The following is a 23,188-nucleotide window of genomic DNA, read 5'->3' as shown; positions in this document are numbered from 1 at the left end:
ATTTATTAAAAAAATAAAAACCCAATGCCAACAAGTTGCCATTTTCCTATCTTATTCTTAAACATTTATCAAAATATAAAATACTTGTGTCATCTCATATGAAACAAAAAAACATCCCAAACCTAACAAGTGAAATCTCTGTCTTCAACACAAACTTCAGTGCTGTTACAAACGGATTAGAGATTGTCACGAAACGAACCACAAACGAAACTGGATTTTGGTCTGTAATGAAAAGCACGAATACGAAAGGAAGTGTGGTCGATAATACGAAATTGAAGGTGTATGGGCAAACATATGTACGCTAGTCACATGGTCATATACACACTTTATATACCTATGTTCTCCACATGATTCAGCGTCCCATTACGAAAGTGATCTTGCAATCTCATCAAGGCGACGGTCCATAATTTGGGACACCGTCTCAAGAAAAGCATCTTCACTTGAATCCGGGAGCACAGAATCCTCTGCTTCTTGCACTATCTCCTCAATGATGGATTCCTTGTTCAGGGTTTTTCTGCACATTATGTTTCCTATAGCAAAGGGAGTGAACTGTCTCTCTGCCCCTTTCTTCAACAGCATCGTTGAAATGCGAAGTGTGCGAGCACATTTGCGGGGCATGTCCCATCCATGGAACTTCAAAATGGCAATATCTTCTTCTGCATCCAGTGATTTGATGTAATCAATGACCTCGTCAGCATAAGGCTTGCGTGCTTGTGGCCAATACAACCAGTCAAATGTAATGTCTTCAAACTGCGGGAACAAGACAATACACAAGAAATTAGTATTACAATATCAGAAAACAAAATGAAAATAAATCTCCGAGATAATATCATGGCAATGTGCTGATGAATATAAGATGCGACAAAGTTCATGAAAACGAGAAAAGAAACTCCAAACACAATAACAACAATGACAACAAAGACAAATCACTGCCAGTTAATAAAAGTTGCAGTGAATGTACTTACTGTTTCAGGTAAGCAGTAGCCATGATCAATTGGAATCAGCACAGTCTGGCCATCTTCACCCTCTTTGCCCAGCAAAATGTTTCCAGCATGCCTGTCCGCATTTGCCAATCTGATATCTAAAACAGAAATCTTATGCACTTCCTCAGTTGGGAAAGCAGCAGGGCCCATGTCTTCGCAACTTCCACTATTCTCCATGAACTTCTGCAAGGACCCGATCTTAACAGTTGCATCCCCAGGATGGTTGAACACTTTGTGGAAGCACTTGACAATAAATGTAGGGGGGACCCCAGCAAAGCCCTTTGCATTGCCACAGGGCATGCGATATCCACCCATTGGATGATCCAAGAGGTAAGCTGCCACTTCCCTAAATGCTCCTTCTCCAACTCTTGTTCCCTTTTTCAATCCTTCACCATCCAATGACAATGGCAGCCCCCTCGGATTGTTTTGAGCCATAGGCTCCTCATCAATCGGCTTAAAAACAGATACATACTTTTGACCTGACGAGTCTAGCATAAAGTACGCTCCTCCTGTACCCTCCATGGACCTGATTGGATGACTCCCACTATCTAGTCCGTCAGACGTGCCATCAACCATATCCCAAATCTGCGAAGGTAATTCAATCTTGGGGTTAACAATGACAGGCTCCAACAAAAATCCCTTGTCAGGAGGTTTTCTCGGCACAACTTCATAATCTCTCTTAAAGTCATGCTGACCAGCATCATATTGTCGCTTCACATTATCTCCACCAACTTCATAATTTTTCCCATCATCCAACTGTGACGCCACAACTGACAATTCAAAGTTCTTCTCAACTGGTCTGGCCCTAACTTTTGCAGACTTCCGGACCAACAGATGTAAGACAGCATCATTATGTTTACATATGTCATCAATAAGTCTCTGATCTTCAAGTAGTTTTCCATCATATACAACTTCTTGTTCTTCTAGATCAACAAACTCTTTACTCTTCTTTGCAATCTTTTGCTTCACATATCCAACATCTTGACCACGTTCCACACGGAAGGTAAACTCTTTCCCGCAAGTCGTTCGGACATTGATCTCTTGAAGGTCAGAAAGCCTAAGGACCAAATGTAGAATATTCCCATCAGTAATCCCGTATTCCCGGAGTATGGAATTGCTCCTAGCCAGCTCTCTACCTCCACAAACTAACTTTTGCTTCTTAGCAACAAACCCTTTATAGGTTTGTATCCTAAGCTTCACTGATTCAATAGAGTCCGATCCCAAAACACACAGAGGAGTAGTTGACCCAAACACAGAGAGACTTAGCAATATCGATTCATCCGAAGACATACACGATTGGGGAAACGGGGGCTCACTGTGAACCGGAGTAAGAACAGCAATACCGGCCGACGACATTATGCTCTTAATTCTAAATTTTCCAACAAAGTCAAAATGCTCTTCAAATCAATGCAGAACTTTCAAACCCTAGGAAAACTATACACATATTTACAAGAATGCAGCCATATCTAACCCTAAATTGACCACCCGATTGATACCCAGATGATTAAACAAACCCTAGATTCAATTCTCACAAACCATACAGCAAAAGGAACAAACTTGAATACCCTCCTCCCCTCCAAACGGAAAGGGAAAAAGTACCCACGGATCCAACCCCTATAAATCCATCACCTGCAAACCAAAATTACAAATCCCAAGTAAAAATCCAACAACCCACAAACCAATCGGCAAAACAAAACCCCCAGAAATCGGACCCAACCAAATACCAATAAAAAAAGGGGCAAATCAACAACAAAGATGGATCACGATTCTTACCAAGAAGGAAGAACCGGAAAGCAGGGAGTGACCGAGAAGAATTCAGCTCGATTGGCGATAGGTCGTGTAGCAGCTAGGGTTTGTAAAACCGAGGGAAAATGGGAGAGAGGAAAGGGAAGGAAGACGCGTGCAGCAGCCTGTGAGATGGGAGGAGTGGAGGGTTGAGGTGTTGGATTTTGACGACGAATAGTTACTTTATCAAAGTGCCCTGGGAATGTTCGCAGAAGCAGTACGACACGACAGATGGTTGCAGTGCTCACCAAGTTCAAATCCCCTTCAGTTGCGTGGCTTGCCCAATTAGGGAATGCCACGTGTATTACGCCTGATTAGTCCGTGAATGAGTTATGCGTTTGTTTGGAAATAACCATAAACGACCGGGTAAAAAAAAAAAAATCTATTCACACTCATTTTTGTCTTTCATATATTTTTATTAATTTTGATCATTTATTTTTTTCAATTTATTTGATTTTACAATAAAAAATTTAAAAATTATATAAAATAAAAATAGGTACGTAGAAGACCAAGACCGTCGAATTCAATTTTCATTTTTGTTCAACTTGAATTTAAGAAAGTGAGATTGCAAATTCAAACATTTAGTGATTGGTAGGGTCCTATTGCCACATTATTTGAAATTTGAAATACAAAGTTGCCCTATTGTACCAGAAACAATAGAAAATAAAAATTTGGATGACCTAATCCCCCCGCTGGCTAGCACTGACTGAGGAGAGGCCACCAATCCATGACTTGCAATTATTTGGGAAAAGAATTGAGTTTTTTTATTTTTTTACCCGAAAGTTTTTAGAGAATTAGAATAATAAATAGCTTTAGAGATCATGTTAGTGACTGGTAAGGTGATGTCAGTAGAAGAGAATCAAGAGATCATCCATGACATTAGGGTCCTTGCTTCCTATTTACAAATCGTGGCGTTTGGTTTTGCTCCTTGCAGTTGCAACAAAGCTGAACATGCGGTGGCTGCGTTTGTCTTTCGAGAACATACCTTGTATTAGTGGGATGATTTTGAACCAATTTGGCTTTTCAGTACTCTCACCGTTGTTGTTAATGTATTTATTCGTATTTGATTATATATATAAAACAACTTTGCGTTTGACTAAAAAGTTATGATAATAATTTTTGAGAAGAGTAATACTAGGGAGATTAATTATTTAAACTAAATTTGTAAATCGTATGACGTAGTCGTTGATGATTGAATTACTACTTAAATATTAATTAATGTACTTATTTCTTATTAGTAACACATCACATAATTTACTTAGTTAGTCTCCATAGCATTAGTTGGGTGGATCAAGTATAATTATCATTTTGGACTTTGCAATCAGGACTTAATTGGTATGAGTGAAATTTTGGAAAGAATTTGGGATTGGGTAAAATGAGTTACACGCTATCTTGCTTATGTTTAGTCAAGAGTCACGTGATAGGAAATAGTCTAAGAAGAATACTCCTAAATTACATTAAAAAAATTGTCATTTTCATTTCTCTATCTCTCTTATCACGTTATCTCAAGACTTTATGATTACCCTCTTAATTTCTCATCTAAGTATTCTCACATCGATGGATTACCTTTCTGTTGATGTATATTTCTTTTACACCCAGTTATGTGATGAGAGAAATAAACGAGAATGACTAACATAGCACGTGTACACTGCCAAGGCGGCATACCGTGCTAATGAAATGAAGACATGTATAAGTTTTTATTCCAAAGATTTTTCGACGTGGACCCATTGTCAGTACTTGTCATGCTTTAAACATAAATACAATTGCAAAGGTGTTGGAATTATAAAAGAAATTTGAAAAACGTAGGTTGCAGAGTTTTAAAGTCTTTTTATGTTGTGAGTTGAGTGTCCTTATCTTTTACCTGTTTACAATCTTTTATAGAACATGCATTTCTTTCAATTTAGCCTTTTATTCTCAAAACAATCCTCTATGTTCCCAATTGCTGATGTGACTTCTGCCACATCATAATAATTTACAATGCAACTTGAGCATTGATCCTCTCAAAGCTAACACAATGCCATCCATAAGCATCTTCTCTTCTGTAAAAATTGACTGAGTTAACTTGTTCAATGTGAAAGAGAGTTTGCCGCCCACAATGCCACATGTAAAGCACTTTTGAAATCTTTGAGGCTCATTGTTCGTTCCGTTCAAAATAACTTCCCATTGGGGCCGTTAGTTGAAAAATAATACACACACGTATCTTGTTTGATACAGTCAGTTTGTAAACAAACGGTAGTCGAGCTCGTGTCAGCTAAATGAGCACATGCAACTACCGTACTCTTTTTAGTGGCCAACGCCTTTACTCTTGTTGGTCACAGTTTTCTCATCAAAATATAAAGAATAGAAAGCAACCCAACTCCCAAGTTATTTGGTATCTAAATCATACGTAGAATATATGTTCTTAGTTACTTCTAAGTTGCTTCATAAAAGGAGGTGGTTTAGTATATCAATTCTGCTCTCTTACATTAAAAGGAGCTTATGTTTAACTTATCATGATCTTAACTCACCAATTTACTCTTCCATGACTCACGAGCTCTTTAATAAGCAATATTACTACCATAATTTTAATAAGAAGATGGGTGATGGTTTAGACTCAAGATGCAGTAAGTTCAAAAAAAAAAAGAAAAAAGAAAATCTAAATCACCAGAGCAATCAACTACTTATAGAAAGGAAGAGCCATTTAGTCAAGGTTGCCCTTTCCTATAGATAGAGAGTGTGACGGCATGGGTCCCTCGATTTGGAGGGATTTCAAAAAAATTTATATTACATATTAGATTAATATAAATAAATAGAAACAAGAGAATTTCACAAAATGATTGTTTAGAGATCGACCACGTGTCTCTATAGAAACAGACACAATAAAACCCCAATACGGAATTAGATTCTCTTCGGATCCTCAGGATGAAGAATCTTGACCGTTGGCATTAGACCTAGCGGCCATGAATCAATTTATTTCACTTTTTGATTTTTTTCACGAGAAACGCAGTAGTAGCCCATCCTTATGTCATCTTCTTCTCTTCTTTTTCTCTCTCTTCGTAATTGAAGCTTTAGAGGTACGGTGCTTTTCTTGGCTCTCATGGCTAGCCGATAAATCTTGTATCCGCTGTATGATCCGGTTTCTCTTCCTTATTGCCTTTCTTGGGTAGCTTTTCTTTAGTTATTGGAGGGGTTGAGTTTATGGGGTTTGAGTTTGAGATATGGGAAGAGAGGGGATGGAGAAGCACGAGTGGAAGGGAGAGGGTACTAGCTGCTTCTTGTCGACTACTGGCTGCACGATGTTTGGATGGTCGGAATGGATTAATCTGGCAGATCAGGAGAGAATCCTAGTCCCCCTAATACCTCATTCCCTAATCTTAAAGCCCGTGACCTACCCCACCTTGGTTGCCACCCCCTCTCACACACCCCAATCCAAGTGCAACTGATGCACCCAAGGCATTCTCCTCAGAAAGGCCCAATCTCAAATTTCCTTTCAAATATATAATAATTTTTCTTAAATGTATTTCAGCTTTCCTCCCTCATTACTATTTTTTTTCCTTCCAAATTTCCCGCCTCAAAGAGGCTCCATTTAAAATAATTTTCCTTGTGACATTAGTGACCCATTACCATATGAATTCACCATTCCCAAACTCAAGGTTTGTTTTTGTCAAGAGGAAGCATACTTCAATTCTCCCAAATGGAATTTGGAATCGCAAATATGTCTCTTAAAATTTGTGTAACTAAAGTTTGGGTGTCAATGTTCTGAGTGATAAAATTGATTCACTGAATTTTCAAAAGGTGAAATTATGTACAACAGTCATCTTTCAAGCCAGGTTTCAGGCCTTCAGATTCTCTTTGTGAGAATCTTAAGGATCTTCACATCATAGTCGTTCATCGTACATCGTGCGGTCAGCTTTCGTTAGGTATTCTTTGGAATTCTGATACATCTTACAACAAATTTCCAGCCCCGTGAATACATTTCTCAAATTTGTTCAGTTAGTTAGAAGGCCGAGAATCGGTTTTGCGAGGGGCAAAATAACATTGCTATCATCAACTTTTTGAACCATAGTATCTCCGGAATTGAATGAAGAATTAATGTACAACGATTTATCTGGCCATGCCTACACCAAAATGGTACGTGTTTCAACAAAAATATGACTGAAATTACCTGCAGGGTCAATTCAGGTGGCAACCAAGCTCCCTGACAACAAAAGCAAGCGGCCAAAATGCCCAGGAGAGCTCCACCAATAACCTGGGAGGGAGTATGCCCAAGGAATTCCTTGAGCTTTTTCTGGCTGATGGGATGCCCTTCAAACAAGTACTCAACAACTATATTAAGGACCTGTGTCAAAGCAATCGAAATAAATTAAAAAAAAAAAAAAATTAATATACTACACTGCATCAGGAGTCATCAGATCTTAAAGCCCCCTGGTATGTCAAAGACTAACAGAGGCACCCCCACACAACAATCACACTTAATGTTCTCGGGTGAAAACATACTAAGGAGTTCAAAGATGACTAAACACAATGAGACTGCACGAGATTACAAAGGAGTTACCGAATTTATAAGACTCTAGTTAACATGTAAGATGAATTGCCATTATGACTTGGGATGAGAAGGAAAACCATTGAAGCATGCATGCCACTTTTAGATTTTCCTCTCAATCATACACATTCTAGAGATTCATATCGCCTTCAATTTCTTCCTTAAACTTAGTTCCATGAAATGTCCAAGAAGACTGTCTTAGTTATTGTACTAGAGCTAACGCTTCATTACCCTCCAAAAATACTCTTTGCGATAATTATACGCTAAAAGTTAAAATTTTCTCCGTTTCTTCACTTAAGAATCCCCAAAAAGCGTGAGGGTGCCTTCATAGTTTGTAAGATCAATGGGAGATGTCACAAATGTTAAGAACATGCATAAAAAGAACTAAACTTGTGAATGTGTTACAGAAAGGCCCGTAGCTTATTGGTTTTAGTATCTTTACCTCAGGAATGTAACATCATTAATTTAAACCCCAATGATTTAATCAAGGTTATATTCCCTATCCAACTAACGACCAACCACATCAAGGCCTTAATCAATTAACTTTACACCTTCAAACTCGACTATCACATTCAACTGTGCATTCCTATTTAGCAGTCAATTTTCATTAACTTCATAGCCGAACATCGTTAGGTCCTTACCCCATTCAAAGGGACCAACGCACATACATCTCATATTCCTAAACACAATTGACAGTCTGATATACTCCAACTCCAAGAGATTCTAAAAAGTCCCATAAGCCTTCCTACCAATAGTACACTTAATCAACTATGCCAAAAACCTGTTGAGAATATCCAGCTTACAAAGCAAACAATTCCTAAAAACTATAGACATATGGCAAAATTCAAAAACAATTGAACAAAAATAGAAAGAAGCGAAATTTACTGCTTACTTCTGCTTGCATTCCTGCATGCCGTCAAACCCCAAAAGCATCATACATAACAATGAGACTGAACCCCAAACAAACCGGAAAAAGTGAGTCTACAACGCTGCAACAGAGCGCCACAGAGGTTGTTAACGCCGTGCACAACGCCGAGTGCGACCACGGCATACCTTCGGGGGCATACAATATTCTAAAATCCCACTGTAGACCTTTATTAATCATCATCCAGAGATCATAACAATCAAGCAATTAATCCACGTTTGCACAACTTCGTGTATATAGCAGTAAACCCTAACTGGAGAAGCTATTATGGGACTTACTTGTAGTGGAAGATATCACGATTTTGACGAGTGTTTGATCTTCCCTTCTCTGAAATCCTTTAGTGTTCCTTACTCTAAATAGGACTAGCAATCATAAGAGAACGACGTTTGTCACATCCCGGCCCGAGGCGGATCACTTCCTGGGTCCGCTCCACCACCGTAGCATGATATTGTCCGCTTTGGGCTTACCATTCCCTCACGATTTTGTTTTTGGGAACTCACGAGCAACTTCCCAGTGGGTCACCCATCATGGGATTGCTCTAGCCCCATTCTCGCTTAACTTCGGAGTTCCAACGGAACCCGAAGCCAGTGAGCTCCCAAAAGGCCTCGTGTTAGGTAGGGATAGGAATATACATTTAAGGATCACTCCCCTAGACGATGTGGGATGTTACAATCCACCCCCCTTAGGGGCCCGACGTCCTCGTCGGCACACATGCGACCAGGGTTAGGCTCTGATACCAAATTGTCACATCCCGACGCGGGGCGGATCACTTCCCGGGCCCGCTCCACCACCGTAGCACGATATTGTCCGCTTTGGGCTTACCATTCCCTCACGGTTTTGTTTTGGGAACTCACGAGCAACTTCCCAGTGGGTCACCCATCATGGGATTGCTCTAGCCCCCTTCTCGCTTAACTTCGAAGTTCCTACGGAACCCGAAACCAGTGAGCTCCCAAAAGGCCTCGTGCTAGGTAGAGATGTGAATATACATTTAAGGATCACTCCCCTGGGCGATGTGGGATGTCACAATCCACCCCCCTTAAGGGCCCGACATCCTCGTCGGCACATTTCCGCCCAGGGATTGGCTCTGATACCAAATTGTCACATCCCGGCCCGAGGCGGATCACTTCCCGGGTCCGCTCCACCACCGTAGCACGATATTGTCCGCTTTGGGCTTACCATTCCCTCACGGTTTTGTTTTTGGGAACTCACGAGCAACTTCCCAGTGGGTCACCCATCATGGGATTGCTCTAGCCCCATTCTCGCTTAACTTCGGAGTTCCTACGGAACCCGAAGCCAGTGAGCTCCCAAAAGGCCTCGTGTTAGGTAGGGATAGGAATATACATTTAAGGATCACTCCCCTGGACGATGTGGGATGTTACAACGTTGATTTGAGAAGAGGGATCAAGCCACTTATAAGACAACTGCTCTTCCTATTGTAGAGACAGTTACCATTAGTTTTTAAGAGTTTGTAACCAACTCTAATTCTAAGAATTAATTATATTAATTCACTTGATTAAACCATGTGTTAAGTCTCAATATATCATAATCCCTTATTTACTTGTTGTGTGACATACCAAAATAAATAGTTTGATCAACTCACATATGAAAGACTCTTACATTCTCCTACATGAGTGTAATCAAACTATCAACCAATATTATATCTAAAAGTAAATGGTGATCACTGAATCATGATGAACATAATGACCTTCCAATTGAATGCAAAGGTTTATTAGTTGAACTTTAGACAACTTAATATAAAGTTATATAGTATTAGTATTCTAAAATTATAATCTAATCAAACCCAAGAAGAATTGAACGTAATAAACTTCAAATGAAAGTCCAATCATATACTCCCAAATTGTTTGACCTCATGATATTGCAGATGTCATTCTTTATTCCATATTTTCTGCACAAAATTGCAAAACATAAATATGAACCTGATTAGACTTGAGCTCTTACAAATGAATTACATTGTCATGCAAATCAACTTGCAAACTTAATAAGCACAATTTCTGATCAAAATATATACATAAGATGGTGGAAATTACCTTACTCCCACATTCAAAAGTTACACTACTACAAAAGTACCCAGTAGTGTTATTCTAAAAAACGACAAGAAAAGCCTATTTATTTTGGATATTAGAAAAAAATCCGACAGAAATTCATGTAGTGGCGGATAAAAGAACCAACAACATTAGTTGTTTAGAAATCCCGTCGGATATAAAGACAATGTTGTCACATATAATCGACATAATAAAATAATATAAAAATATAAAAGTATATAAACCAAATTTATGTTTTGAATAAAAATAAAAAATAAACAAAAATACTCCTTTATCCGACACCCATTCATATATGACATTAATGCTTCCGTTGGTAATATTCTTCAGCAATATATCTCATTATACAAAGTCTTTATACAACAAAATAAAGAAAACATACTGAAGACTTTTCCTTTTTCCTATCTTCTTTTCTTCCCCTTCTTTTGTCCGTACTACCTTTCTCCTTTCCCCCTTTCCCCCTTTCCCCCTTCTCTTTTCCTCTTCTTCTTTTGGTGCTCTTCACTACAGAACAACAGTCCATCACATGAGAAAACATGAATTAACAAAATTTCAACAGCAATTGATGCCAAAAACTTCATTAAATATTAACAAATTAGATAAAATAAATGTGGTTTAAATAGAACAATGTATGAGAAATTTGATAATTAGCAAATTAGTCATAAAAATAGATCGAATTGAACAAAAACTACAAAACCATAATAAAATTAGGGAACGACAAATTTTTAGTTAACTTGAAAAAGTTGAAACAAAATCCCTCACTAAATTACTAATTACCTCATATAAGCAAAATCACTTACACACAATAGAGACATTTATGGTGTTTGGCATAAATCATGTGTTGTCATACTAGAGAGAGAAGACGGGGAGATGAGATCGGTGACTGTCATGAAGAGAGTGATGGAGGAACTGGATGAAGTGGATAAAAAAGCATGGTAAGAAGATGAAATGAAAAGAAGAAAGGGGAGAAAAGAAGAAAGAGATGCCGGAAAGAAGAAGGGGGAAATGAAAGGAAAATGAAAGAGAAGGGGAGAAAAGAAGAAAGGGAAAAGGAGAGAGGAGAAGGGGAGAAGAGAAGGAGAAGGAAAGAAGGAGGAGAGGAGAATGAATGCAGTGGGAAGGAGAAGAAACTAGGGAAGGGAGAAGGCAGCGGTGCAAGGAAGATGGAGTGGGGTTTTATTATGTAGAATTGGTAGTACTGTTGGTTAAAACTGAAAAAAAAAAATGTTAAAATTTGTCGGAAACACTTTCCTATTGTCATCAGATAAAACCGACAACACACTTTTCATCGTAAAGAATGGTGGGAAATATCTTGCCCAAAATTCGCTCCCAAAATTTGCCAAAACTTTAAAAAATAAAATAATAATTGTGTTAGATTTAACAGTTAGCGTTAGTATAAAAAATTTAAAACTATTTGTGTCGGATATAACCGCCAGAGTTAGTATTAAAAATTTAAAAATAATATAATATAATTTGACACATTACTTACTCATGTCGGTTATATCCGCCAGAATTGGTTAAATAAAAAATAAATCTGGTGGAGTTAAGGGCCCACTTCATTATTCTTGTCTATAAATAGTGCACTAATGTAGGATATAAGCGACAATAGTACGTTGTTATCTGACACTTTTTAAAGATGTTGTCGGAAATATTTTATTCGACAGTAATAGTATAAAACCACCACCACTCTCCAACACATTACGCCAATTTTGTAGTAGTGTTATCCATGATTGCATGTAAACCCATATTTGGAAAATACGTTTGAAATGCTATTACATGTAATGCTTTTGTCAGTGGATCCGCAATCATGTGATACAGTATGATTCAAATCGACTTTTTTTTTTTTTTTTGGTCTAATTTCATCTTGTAGCTTCAAATACTTAATGTCCATGAGTGTTGAGGATCTTCTATTATTTTTGGCAAAGAACACTGTCGAAGTATTGTCACAGAAAATCTTGATTGGTCTTTCAACACTTCTCACTATTTTCATGTCATAATCTTAGTTGGAATGATCTTGTGCTTGCCTACTATATTATACTACGATTCGTACACTTGCGAGTATTAAAATTTGGACTTAATTGGGTTGATTCGATTAATCTAATTTTAACAACAAGAATGGTGTTTGGTATTTGGTTGAAGGTTTTCCTGACCTTAAACCAATTGGCTGCAAATGGGTGTTTAAAACAAAACGTGATGCACAAGGAAGAGTAGAAAGGTTTAAGGCCCAACTTATGACTAAAGGTTTTACACAAAGGGAATGTGTGATTATACTGAAACTTTTTTCCCCTGTGTCTACCAAGGATTCATTTCAAGTTATCATGTCCCTCACGGCTCATTTTGACTTAGAGTTGCACCAAATGGATGTTAAAACTGCATTTCTCAATGGCAGTCTTGATGAGGACATCTACATGAAGCAGCCATCAGGATTTGTTGAAATGGGGAAGGAGAATCAGGTATGTAAACTCAACAAGTCTATTTATGGAATAAAACAGGCTTCTAGGCAATGTTATAAAAGGTTTGATCAAGTTGTGCAATCATTTGGTTTTGTGGAACACAAGATTGATAATTGTATTTACATGAAGCAACATAAGTCCCATTTCATATTTATGGTTCTTTATGTTCATGATATACTATTGGCAAGTTCAAATAAGTAGTTGTTAAATGAGGCTAAGAAAATGTTGTCCAATAGTTTTGATATAAAAGATTTGGGTAAGGTCTACTATGTTTTAGGCATTAAGATTATGAAGGATAGGATGAAGAGAATGTTGAGGTTGTCTCAAAAGAATTACATTGATCGAGTTCTTGAAAGGTTTAATATGGAGAATTGCAGTGGTGGTGATGTTCAAAGGTGACAAGTTTTCTCTTTCACAAAGTCCCGTGACTAATCATGACTTTCAAGCTATGAAAAACAAGTCTTCTGCCTATGTAGTTGGTAGTGTGATGTATACACAAGTTTGCACTAGGCCTGATTTGGCTTTTGCACTAAGTGTGTTGGGGAGATTTCAATCAAATATTGGTATAGCTCATTGGAATGCAGAAAAAAGGTATTGAGGTAGTTGAAGACAAAAGCCTATGTTCTGGGTTTTCATGGAGTTGATAATTTGGAAGTGATATGTTACAGTGATGCTGATTTGGGTGGTTGCGTAGATGACAGAATGTCAACTAGTGGGTATGTATTCATATTATTTGGTGGTGCAGTTTCATGGAGAAGTCGAAAACAAACCATTAGAGCAGTTTCAACAATGGAGTCAAAATATATAGGTTGTTTTGATGAACGGAACGGGCAGCCAAATTTAAGTTTCACTTCTAACAAATCTTGAAGTAGCTAAACTGCCCATTGCAATTGAACGAAACGGGCAGCCAAAATATGAAAACAGAATATGCCTATACCATTCGTCCACCGATAACCCACAAACAAGAGATTGAAACAAAAATTTAGTGTGTCGGTTGTGATCTACTCATTTCATTCTCTCTTCCTCTACTGTAATAGTGTGTCGGTTGCGAGTCTAAGAAAATGAGATAAAACAATGCAAATTCTTCTTTCTTTTGTCGGTTCGAGTTCAAGAAAAACCAGCCTGGTAGTCACGTGCACAAATTTGTTGCACTAATATGTTGACAATTCAACCTCCTTTGCTTTCAAAAGGATAGTAAAGCTGCTCCTTGTTGGACAAAAGGGCAAACCTGGATAAGGTTTAAGTGAGAACAAGTTTAGCTTTTTAATACTGGAGCTTAATAAGATGACAAATAATTCCCAAGATTAAAATGGAGCCTAACAAGTCTTTTGTTGAGCCAATTATACAATGGTTACTTTTTTAAACAAAAGATAAAAGAAAGCAAGCTAGTTTTATTGCAATTCAATCATCTCTTTTCCCTAGCCATCATGGTACAAAGACCTGTAAATTATTTCATTTAAATCCAACATATCATAGGAAAAATGTAATTTTTCGGGCAAAATAAGTAGTATAATTTGTGCTCATCAATTCTTTGTCATTGAATCCAATTCGCCTACCATTGCAGCTTTCCAAAAAGCACTTTGTGAACTCTCAATTGCTTGTCTATAAGTCACTGGATCGTCATGTCACCTATGTCATATTTAACTTCTTGCAGATAACTTAAATAATCACTAGGGATGGCAAATTTCTTGTTTCTTGTGGATTTCTTCAACATAGGTGGAGGGTCATGGGAAGAAGTGGCTGGTGCTTCTGTCATTATTAATGGTGGATGTGAAACTGTCAAAGGTTCGAACTCACCATTATTTTGAGATGTAGAAGCCACTGTTTCAGATTCATTAAGGAGATCACAAGATGAAATTCGAATTGCATCATTATACATTGACACTGGAATAGTGACTAAATTAAGTAATGGCTGAGTTAGTGACTCTTCATTCTCCTTAAATATATATGATTGCCTCGATTGTGAATGAGGCAAACCAAAATCTTCTATAAATTTTGCATTGTTGCTTTCAGCCAACCTTGTATGTGAATGAAGGCAATAGAACTTAAAGCCTTTCGACTTTTCAGAGTATCCAACAAAGAAACTTGTAGTCTTCAAGTTTAGCTGCTTGTCATTATGATTGTATAACACTCACAAGTGCATCCCCAAGTGTAAAAATGATTGAAACTCGGTTTCCTCCCTGTCCAAGCCTCAAATGGAGTGGCTTTCAGTGCCTTAGTTGGTACTCTATTCAATATGTAGTTAGCTGTTTTGATAGCTTGCCCCCAAAAAATTTCAAGCAACTGAGAATGTGACAACATATTTCAAACCATGTCTTTCAAGGTCCGATTCCTCATTTCTACAATTTCGTTTTGAGATGGGGTTCCAGGTGTGGTGTATTGTGCTACTATCCCTTATTGTTGTAAAAACAGTGCAAAGAGACCTTTATGCTGTCCACTTTCAGTATATCTGCCTGTCATGCCCCGACCCGCGGATAAAGATTATTCACGAGCTAGGGTGTGAGCCATATCTTAGCTATAGAAATAAATTTTACAACCAAGATATGGTGAAAAATAAAATAAAATAATTAAAATTTATTGAATACGCAACGAAATAATTGTAGTGCACAAATTAATTCACAACAAAAAGTACTAACAAGATAATAATTAAATTGTAACAATTCTTTCAAATGCATGAAATATATGCAAATGAAATGGATGAATGTACTCACTCCTTTCTAATCCCGTCAACACCTACCTAAGTCACCCAAGCCTGCACGTCCTATACCATGCTTATACCACTTGGCTTCGAATACCTTAGAATATGAGTTAACTCCCGTTCATCCCTTAATCCCAATTTTTGTAATTAAACTCTCAGTTTCCACTTTATTATACAAGTACTTCCCCCAACGCCCAATTGTATATTCAAGCCCTTCCCCCGACGTCTGACATATTGATAAGCTGATATATATACACACACACACACACACACACACACACACACACACACACACACACACACATATATATATATATATATATATTTTTTTTACATCAAATTCACTTGTCTTTTTTTAGTTAGTTCCTTATATTTTTGAGCTATTTACTTTGTTTTTGTGTTTTGTGGGATTTGTTAAGCAAAGAAAAGAAAAATAGCACAAGTGGGAATTTAAGTATCAAATTTGTCAAAACTGCCTGTGCAGATCAGCTGATTTTGGAAGCAAGTTGCGGACAGCTCAAAATGAATTAGAGAATGAGCCTTATATGCTTGGTAAACTACAAATGTTTAATTTCTGGAGCATTTCACGGATTGTTAATATCATTTTTCTAAAAGAAGTTATGGCCGTTTTAATACTGAAAGGTTCACAAGAGACTGAGCAGTTTGTAACTACAATGAAAGCAATAAACCCAATAAATCTAGCAGCCAAAACTGATGCAGCCAAGAACAAGCTAGCTGACATCTATTCAAATATTAGAGGAAATGGAATTAAAGATGAGGATTAAGTGGGAGTAATGGGCATAAAGGCTACCTAAAGAGTTACAATTGTTTTAGCATTTCCTCTCACTTATTGTCATCACTAAATGACTGTTAGTGGGGTGAGTTTTGGAGAAGAAACTAGGGCAGCAAGCAAGAACAAAAAGGCTGCAGGTTGCAGCGGTAAAGTGAAAAAAAAAAAGAAAAGAAAAGAAAGAAAAAAAAGAAGGCTACAGGTTGCAGCGGAAAGGAAGGAAAAAAGACAAGGCAACAGCGGTGGGGAAGGAAGGAAAGGAAGGAGGAAATCTTGACATTCTCTTCTTTCAGTTTTATCTTCTCAAACTCATGTCTTTCTTTGTGTTTAATTTAAGAATTATGTGTAACTTAATTTTTAGTAGTTAGGGGCTGTTTTGAAGCCCTGAATATGATTGCAAGTTTCTTATGACATTTCATTTGAATTACTTCTATGAATGGATAAAAATTGGTTCACTACTTGTCTCATTGATGAATTCTTTTTTGTGTTTTCTATGGATGCATACTTAGTAAGCATATCTAGGATTCTAATGCTATGAATATGTGTGTGCCTGCCCTTGTCGAATGAGGACCTACATATGTTTTAGAGTAGTACTTGTTAATTGCGATTAACATGTGAACCAATTTCTAGGATAAGTAAGACAACGTCAGTACTTACGATGCCTTGTGATGACTCAAACTCTTTCCGTTCTTAATGATTTCTACTTATTAAATCTGTGAACATGCCATTCTAGATTGCATGCTAGGGACTAAGTTAAGTTGAGAACGCCATTCTCTTAACATACTACATAAGAAAGAGTAATAAGTTGAGTTCTAACATTGAGCTAACTTGAGCATCTTCATCCGGAAATAAAAGAAATTTGAATGAAACAAAACATGTTTGCATGATTATTTGGTGATGGATAGCAATTCCCTAACTCGTTTTTCTCAATTTGTGAACTATTTAAAATTTGTTTCTGTCCTGTTTTTGTTCGATTTAATTTAAATAGAAAATCAACTCCAAAAATCCCAAAAATTTGTGTGAGTGTAGCTCTGTGTCTCTAGTATTTGCACATAAAATTTTGTTGACTTTAGACAAGTGTAAGTTGGTCTAATAATTATTTTTCGGTGGCTGGTCAGTAGGGACAACAGCCCAGTTTTGTGACATTTTAAGTAGTTAGATAAAACAATCTTTTGTGGGAAAGACCCTTATTTTCATATGCTACAATTGACAAATGTTATTGTTAATAAGGCTACGCTTGACATATACAAGGTTCCTTATTTTATTCAAGGCAAACTCCAGCCTTTGTATATCCTCACAACTCAAACACTTCTTTAACTCAACACAATTGAACTCTCTTTCTTGCTTTGCAATGCATATGTATGTGTCATGTTCACATAAGGAGTAGTAATTACTTACTCACCATATATAAATATGAACATAGATTAAACTAACTAGTAACCAAACAAGGATATCAATAATCACATGCCCTATAACATTTGCAACACTAATCAAACGGTTAGTAGCCAAAAATCGTATTATATTATCTAATATATAATATGGATAACACACAACAATCTAATTGAGGAATATTACTTTACCATTTTACTCCATCTCTCTCTAGGTGATATTGATGCATAAACCCATTTGAGTTCCATAGAGCAATTCTGTTGGGTAAGCTCTAATACATTTTATGGGATTTGTCTTTCTTATTTTACAACATTCTCAAGGGAAGGAAATTGATATTTTTTATTATTTGGTGGGAGTGCTCTCATAACAATGATCTCAAAATGTAAATGCATAAACAACACAAGATTTAAGTGGTTCACCAAATCGACTACATCCACTGGGGTTTGCTTTCATTGTATTTCACTATATATGAGAGACTTACAAATACAATGAAAGATGGCTTAAGGATTTAACAATATGTAAATGATAGATAAAAAGTAATCTTAAAGGGGTGAATGGCTCTTCTTCTTCTTTCAAAATGTTATTGTTGCTGGTGTGGTGTTGTTCTTCCCCTGTTTCTCTCCTCCCTCTGCTTTTATGGATGAAGAAATGGAATCTTCCATTAAGCTTTAAGGACATGTTTCACTTTGTTTTGCAACACTTGGACATCTTGTAATTAGAAGCAATCATTCCCATGCAAGTGGACAAATACTCAAAAGCCACGTTCAAAGTCTAAGGAATATGAATCCCACCTCTCCAATTTTGGAGGGGATGAATCATCACCAAACATTTAACTCTTAGATTACTAATGATTACAAACTTGCCAACTCACTCTTATTTGGTAAAAATATCAAGCCAAACTCATCATAATCCCCTTCTCCAATTCAACTAAAAATATCTTTAATTACATATGAACATGAAATACTACTAGCTAGTTTTTGAAATAAATTGTAGCAAAAAGGATTTTACATTGAAAGTATTTTACATATTGAAAGTAGGTTCTTGCATAAAATAAATCTAATAAGATCCTTACGTAAAAATAATTACCCCCCCCCCCCCCACACACACACACACACATAACCTTTTTTTTTTTCTTTTTAATTACGGGGTATTACATCGCCAAAAAATTCCCCTCCACGATCTGATCTCACAATCTTTATGTTTTTATTCAATTGTTTTTCAACTTCAAGTTTGAAAATTTTAAAATAGTTAAGAACTTGGGATTTTTCTGAAATTAAATATAGATATGTATATCTTGAAAAATCATCAATGAAAAGAACAAAGTAAGAATTTTCACATATGTTCTTGTTGGAAATTGTCCACACACATCAGTGTGGATGATCTCTAAGAGATCATTACTTCTATTAGCTTTCGACTTCTTGGTTGAATTGGTCATTTTTTCTTTATAATAGTTTATGCAATTCTCAAGTTCATTAAGTTCAAGTTTTGGCAAAACACATTCTTTCATTAATCTTATCATTCTCTCTTTCGAAATGTGCCCAAGTCTTATGTGCCAAAGCATAGAAGAAGTTTCATTAGTGAGCAATCTTTTCGATGCATGATGTTCAATATTAAGACATTCATGAAAATAAGTGCACTGAATTTGCCAAAGATCACCATTGAGAAATGCATATCTAGGGAGATTGTCAAATTGATTTTTAAAGAAAAATTGAATTTGATTGTCATTACCAACATAAAAAAAAACCATCTTTTACAAACTGAGTTACTGAAAATAAATTCCTTCTCATGGAAGGTACATAAAGAACATTGTTTAAAACTAAAACATAGCCAATCGACAATCTCAACATAACATGAACATTGTAGACTTCCTTACTTGATTCAACCACCACTTTATTCCCATTTCCAACATAAACATTGTAGACTTCCTTACTTGTTTCCTTCAGGCTTTGAAATCCTTGCAAATAATTTGTAATATGGACAGAACATCCAGTGTTAAAACACCAAGAATTGTGAGGAACAAAAACCATATTAGACTTGACGGTGACAAAAACATTAATGATTTTGTTACCTTTCCTGATGAGCCACGCCTTAAAAGCTACACAATGCTCTCTTAAGTGCTTAGTGGATTGACAATGATGACATTTCTTAAAGTGAAACTTATTTGTTTTGAGACCAGAATTGGAGTTTCCTTCATTTTTGATAGAAACATTGAAAGGTTTAACAATTTTTTTTGGAGAAAAAGAAGAACCTAGCTTTTGTGCAAATGGCTTGGAGCCTTTTTAGTTGGAACTGTGGTAGCTTGTAGGCATCTTTCCTTTCCCTTTCCCAGCATGCACAAGATGGATAGTATCATGCTTAGCCTTCTTCATCATTTCCTTCTCTTGGCAGCAAATGGCAATCAATTCATTTATATCTTAGGTTTCCTTTTGAGTGTTGTAACTCACTTTGATATGCTCATAATCATTCAACAGTGAGAACAATGCCATGTGAACTAATAATTGATCTGTTATTCTTATGTCCATGACATCAAGCTTGTTGGAAAGATTTAACAAGCTTGAGCAGGTGCTCCCTAACGCTTCCAACTCCATCATACTTGGCATTGATGATTTCTAAAAGATACACTCCAGTTTTAGCCTTGTCAGACCTCTTGAATTTCTACTCGATCTTTGCCATTTAATCCTTAACCAAATCACAAGCTGAAATTCCTCCTCTAATGTGATTTTCTATGGCATTTTGCACTATGAGAATGGACATTTGATTAGCCCTTTCCCACTTAGCAAAACTATCCCTTTTCCAGTGGTGTGCTTTCTTCAGTGATTGCAGTTAGTTAAGGCAACTTGAAAGCTATGTCAAACTCCAACACCCCTAAATGCATTTCAATCTTTTGCTTCCAAGCTTTGAAATTGTTTCCATTCAGTTTCTCTATGTTGATAAGATTCAGCATATTGAAATCTACATTATTGATTCATTAGTTAATGATATGGTGTCACCCAAAGTCTATAGAACCAGTTACACCTTTAGGCAAGAAATTGTCTATATAGCAACATTAGGTTTCAAATCTTGTATAGCCAGGCACCCAAAATTATGTAACACTACGTGAATACCACACCTTTAGGCAAGAAGATTTACATGCACTACATGTTTTTATAACTCACAATACAATGGTTTATAAGTGACCCAGTAGAGTTATTCTTTGGAAATATTCTACTTGTTTAATGTAAATAAACAACAAACTGATCGTCATTATTGAAATCATATGAGCAAAAGAACAAATAAAACACTTTGATGATTCTTTTAAACATCAAATGATTTCACAAAATTACAATTTTTTTTGTAAAAGGACCCAGTGCTAATTTTCCAAATTGTTCGTCTGTGCTCCGATTTAGGCCCATGATACTTTTGATGGTTTTGAATATTTAGGGTCCCAATATTATATTGTTGAAGGAAATGATCAAATTCTTCGTATATCTAGTATTTAGGTCAATATAGCTTGGTTTTGGCCTTACCGATTCTACAATTATGTCATGCATGTTATATAGGCAAGAGCATTTTAACCAAGGAAACTAGTGTGGAATCTCATACAGAAGGAAGCATATTGTATTATTTATGAATCATGAACCCCCAGTACAGAACCATAGTAAAAAATTGAAGGCAGTGGAATGCATAGTGCAGAAACTGAATTCATACATAATTAAGCATATTGTAGTGGAGATATGTAGGTAAAAACCAATAAATTTCAAATGAGATTAATACTTGAATTGGTGGTTGTGATACCACATGTAAACCTTTATTAATCATTATTCAGAGATCATAACAATCAAGCAATTAATCTACGTTTTCACAACTTCGTGTATATAGCAGTAAACCCTAACTGGAGAAGCTATTATGGGACTTACTTGCAATGGAAGACATCACAATTTTGACAAGTGTTCGATCTTCCCTTCTTTGAAATCCTTTAGTGTTCCTTGCTCTCAATAAGACTAGCAATCATAAGAGAGCGATGTTGATTTGAGAATAGGATCAAGCCACTTATATGACAACTGCTCTTCCTATCGTAGAGACAATTACCATTAGTTTTTAAGAGTTTGTAACTAACTCTAATTCTAAGAATTAATTATATTAATTCACTTGATTAAACCATGTATTAAGTCTCAGTATATCATAATCCCTTATTTACTTGTTGTGCGACATACAAAAATAAATAGTTTGATTTACTCACATATGAAAAACTCTTACACCCACTTCCTCTCCACAAAGAAATTCAGCAAAACCCTCATATATTGTACCAAAAACTACGCGAAAACCCCGAAATGAAGGTCGGATTGGCAGCCAATTGTGCCACGAAAGGACTAATTTTTACCTTGGCATTGGTCGTCATGCTTAGCAGTGCCACCCCAATCCCGCTGCTGTGTAAAAAATTATTGCTTTTTGCTTCCAAGAAACTCTTTGGCCCCCTGTAAGCCTGTAGGCAAGAAACCCACTTCTAGGTCCGTGAGGAGGCCAAGACTTTGATGCTTTGGAGGATTGGGACCAAAACCTAGATGGGAAATTATGAGAATCCCATTTGGGTTTTAGGTATCTTGGGTTGGAAAGCTTGGGTTGGAAGGCGGTCTGTAAGAGCAGGAGATTGAAGGCATTGAAGTTTTGAGTTTTCTGGATGGAGAGAGTATGAAGGAGGATGAGGAGGTTGCTGCGGCGATGGTGGTGGGAAAGAGGCTGAGATTAAAGAAAATGGGTTTGTGTTTCATTACAGATGTGCCCATGAGAGGATTTGGGTTGCAATCAGCATTTCAGAGAGAGCGAGAGGATGTGAAAAGGTGAAAGAAAGTGGAAGCAGAGTCGTGAAGGACTGGTGAATTTATATAGGATGGGAATTTGTGGCGGAGAAGAAGTCGGTTGGGTAGATTTTATGGTATTGTCGTTCAACATCCAAATGAGGAAGGAATATGCTAGAGATCTTCTAGTTTTTGGACTTTTTTTGGAAATTGATACATGAATGTTCCCGCACTTCATTCTTGTCCACTGTCACTGATACTTGAATGGTATTGGAACCATAATTTGAAATTGCAAAAAGGTTGTGCTATCTACTCATTTCTTTTTTATTTTCTACACATTCTCTCAATTTTTGGCTATTGGATTGAATGAATTGAAAAAGATCAAAGGACACAAATTAACAAGGAGTGTGTGTGAAGTAAAAGCAGAATGGGCAATATATGCGTTCATCTGTGCACTCAATTGTAGGAACAGCTCCAATGGTTTGACTATTTTGTCATAGTGTAGGATTATAATTTTCAATCTCTTGTAGTGCATGAGTTACTTTTTGTTGGGACTGGGCTAAGCCTCACAATGGGCTAACAATAATGTAGTTTAGATTTGCTTTTAACAAGAATCGAATCCAATACCTCTCACTTACAAGTGAAGATGAATACCACTAGACTGTTGTACTAAGTGGCAGTGCATGAGTTGGTTTTAACCCTTAGGAATTGGAATGTAAATTTTTTGGAGATTGTTTTTGGCCCTTCATTGGAGATGGTTTTGGGTGAAGCCATTTTGGGCGATATGGTACTCCATTGGAGATGGCCT

General features: G+C 36.7%; 1 protein-coding gene and 1 pseudogene across 1 annotated transcript; both read right to left on the bottom strand.

The window, feature by feature from the left end:
• Window positions 1–25: 25 nt before the first annotated feature.
• Window positions 26–3,023, bottom strand: LOC137733636 (phosphatidylinositol 4-kinase gamma 4). Its single transcript, XM_068472772.2, has 3 exons — window positions 2,757–3,023; window positions 966–2,612; window positions 26–750 (listed from the first exon to the last, which is right to left on the bottom strand). Exons 2-3 carry the CDS (start codon window positions 2,337–2,339, stop codon window positions 364–366), a joined length of 1,761 nt encoding a protein of 586 aa, XP_068328873.2. The 5' UTR covers window positions 2,340–2,612; window positions 2,757–3,023; the 3' UTR covers window positions 26–363.
• A 3,602-nt stretch (window positions 3,024–6,625) lies between these two features.
• On the bottom strand, window positions 6,626–22,490 carry LOC137734352 (uncharacterized; annotated as a pseudogene).
• Window positions 22,491–23,188: the final 698 nt, after the last annotated feature.

Source organism: Pyrus communis, chromosome 7, assembly GCF_041283825.1.
Source record: "Pyrus communis isolate YQ-2024b chromosome 7, ASM4128382v1, whole genome shotgun sequence".
NCBI classification, from domain to species: Eukaryota; Viridiplantae; Streptophyta; class Magnoliopsida; order Rosales; family Rosaceae; genus Pyrus; species Pyrus communis.
This window is presented reverse-complemented; position numbering and strand designations above follow the sequence as displayed.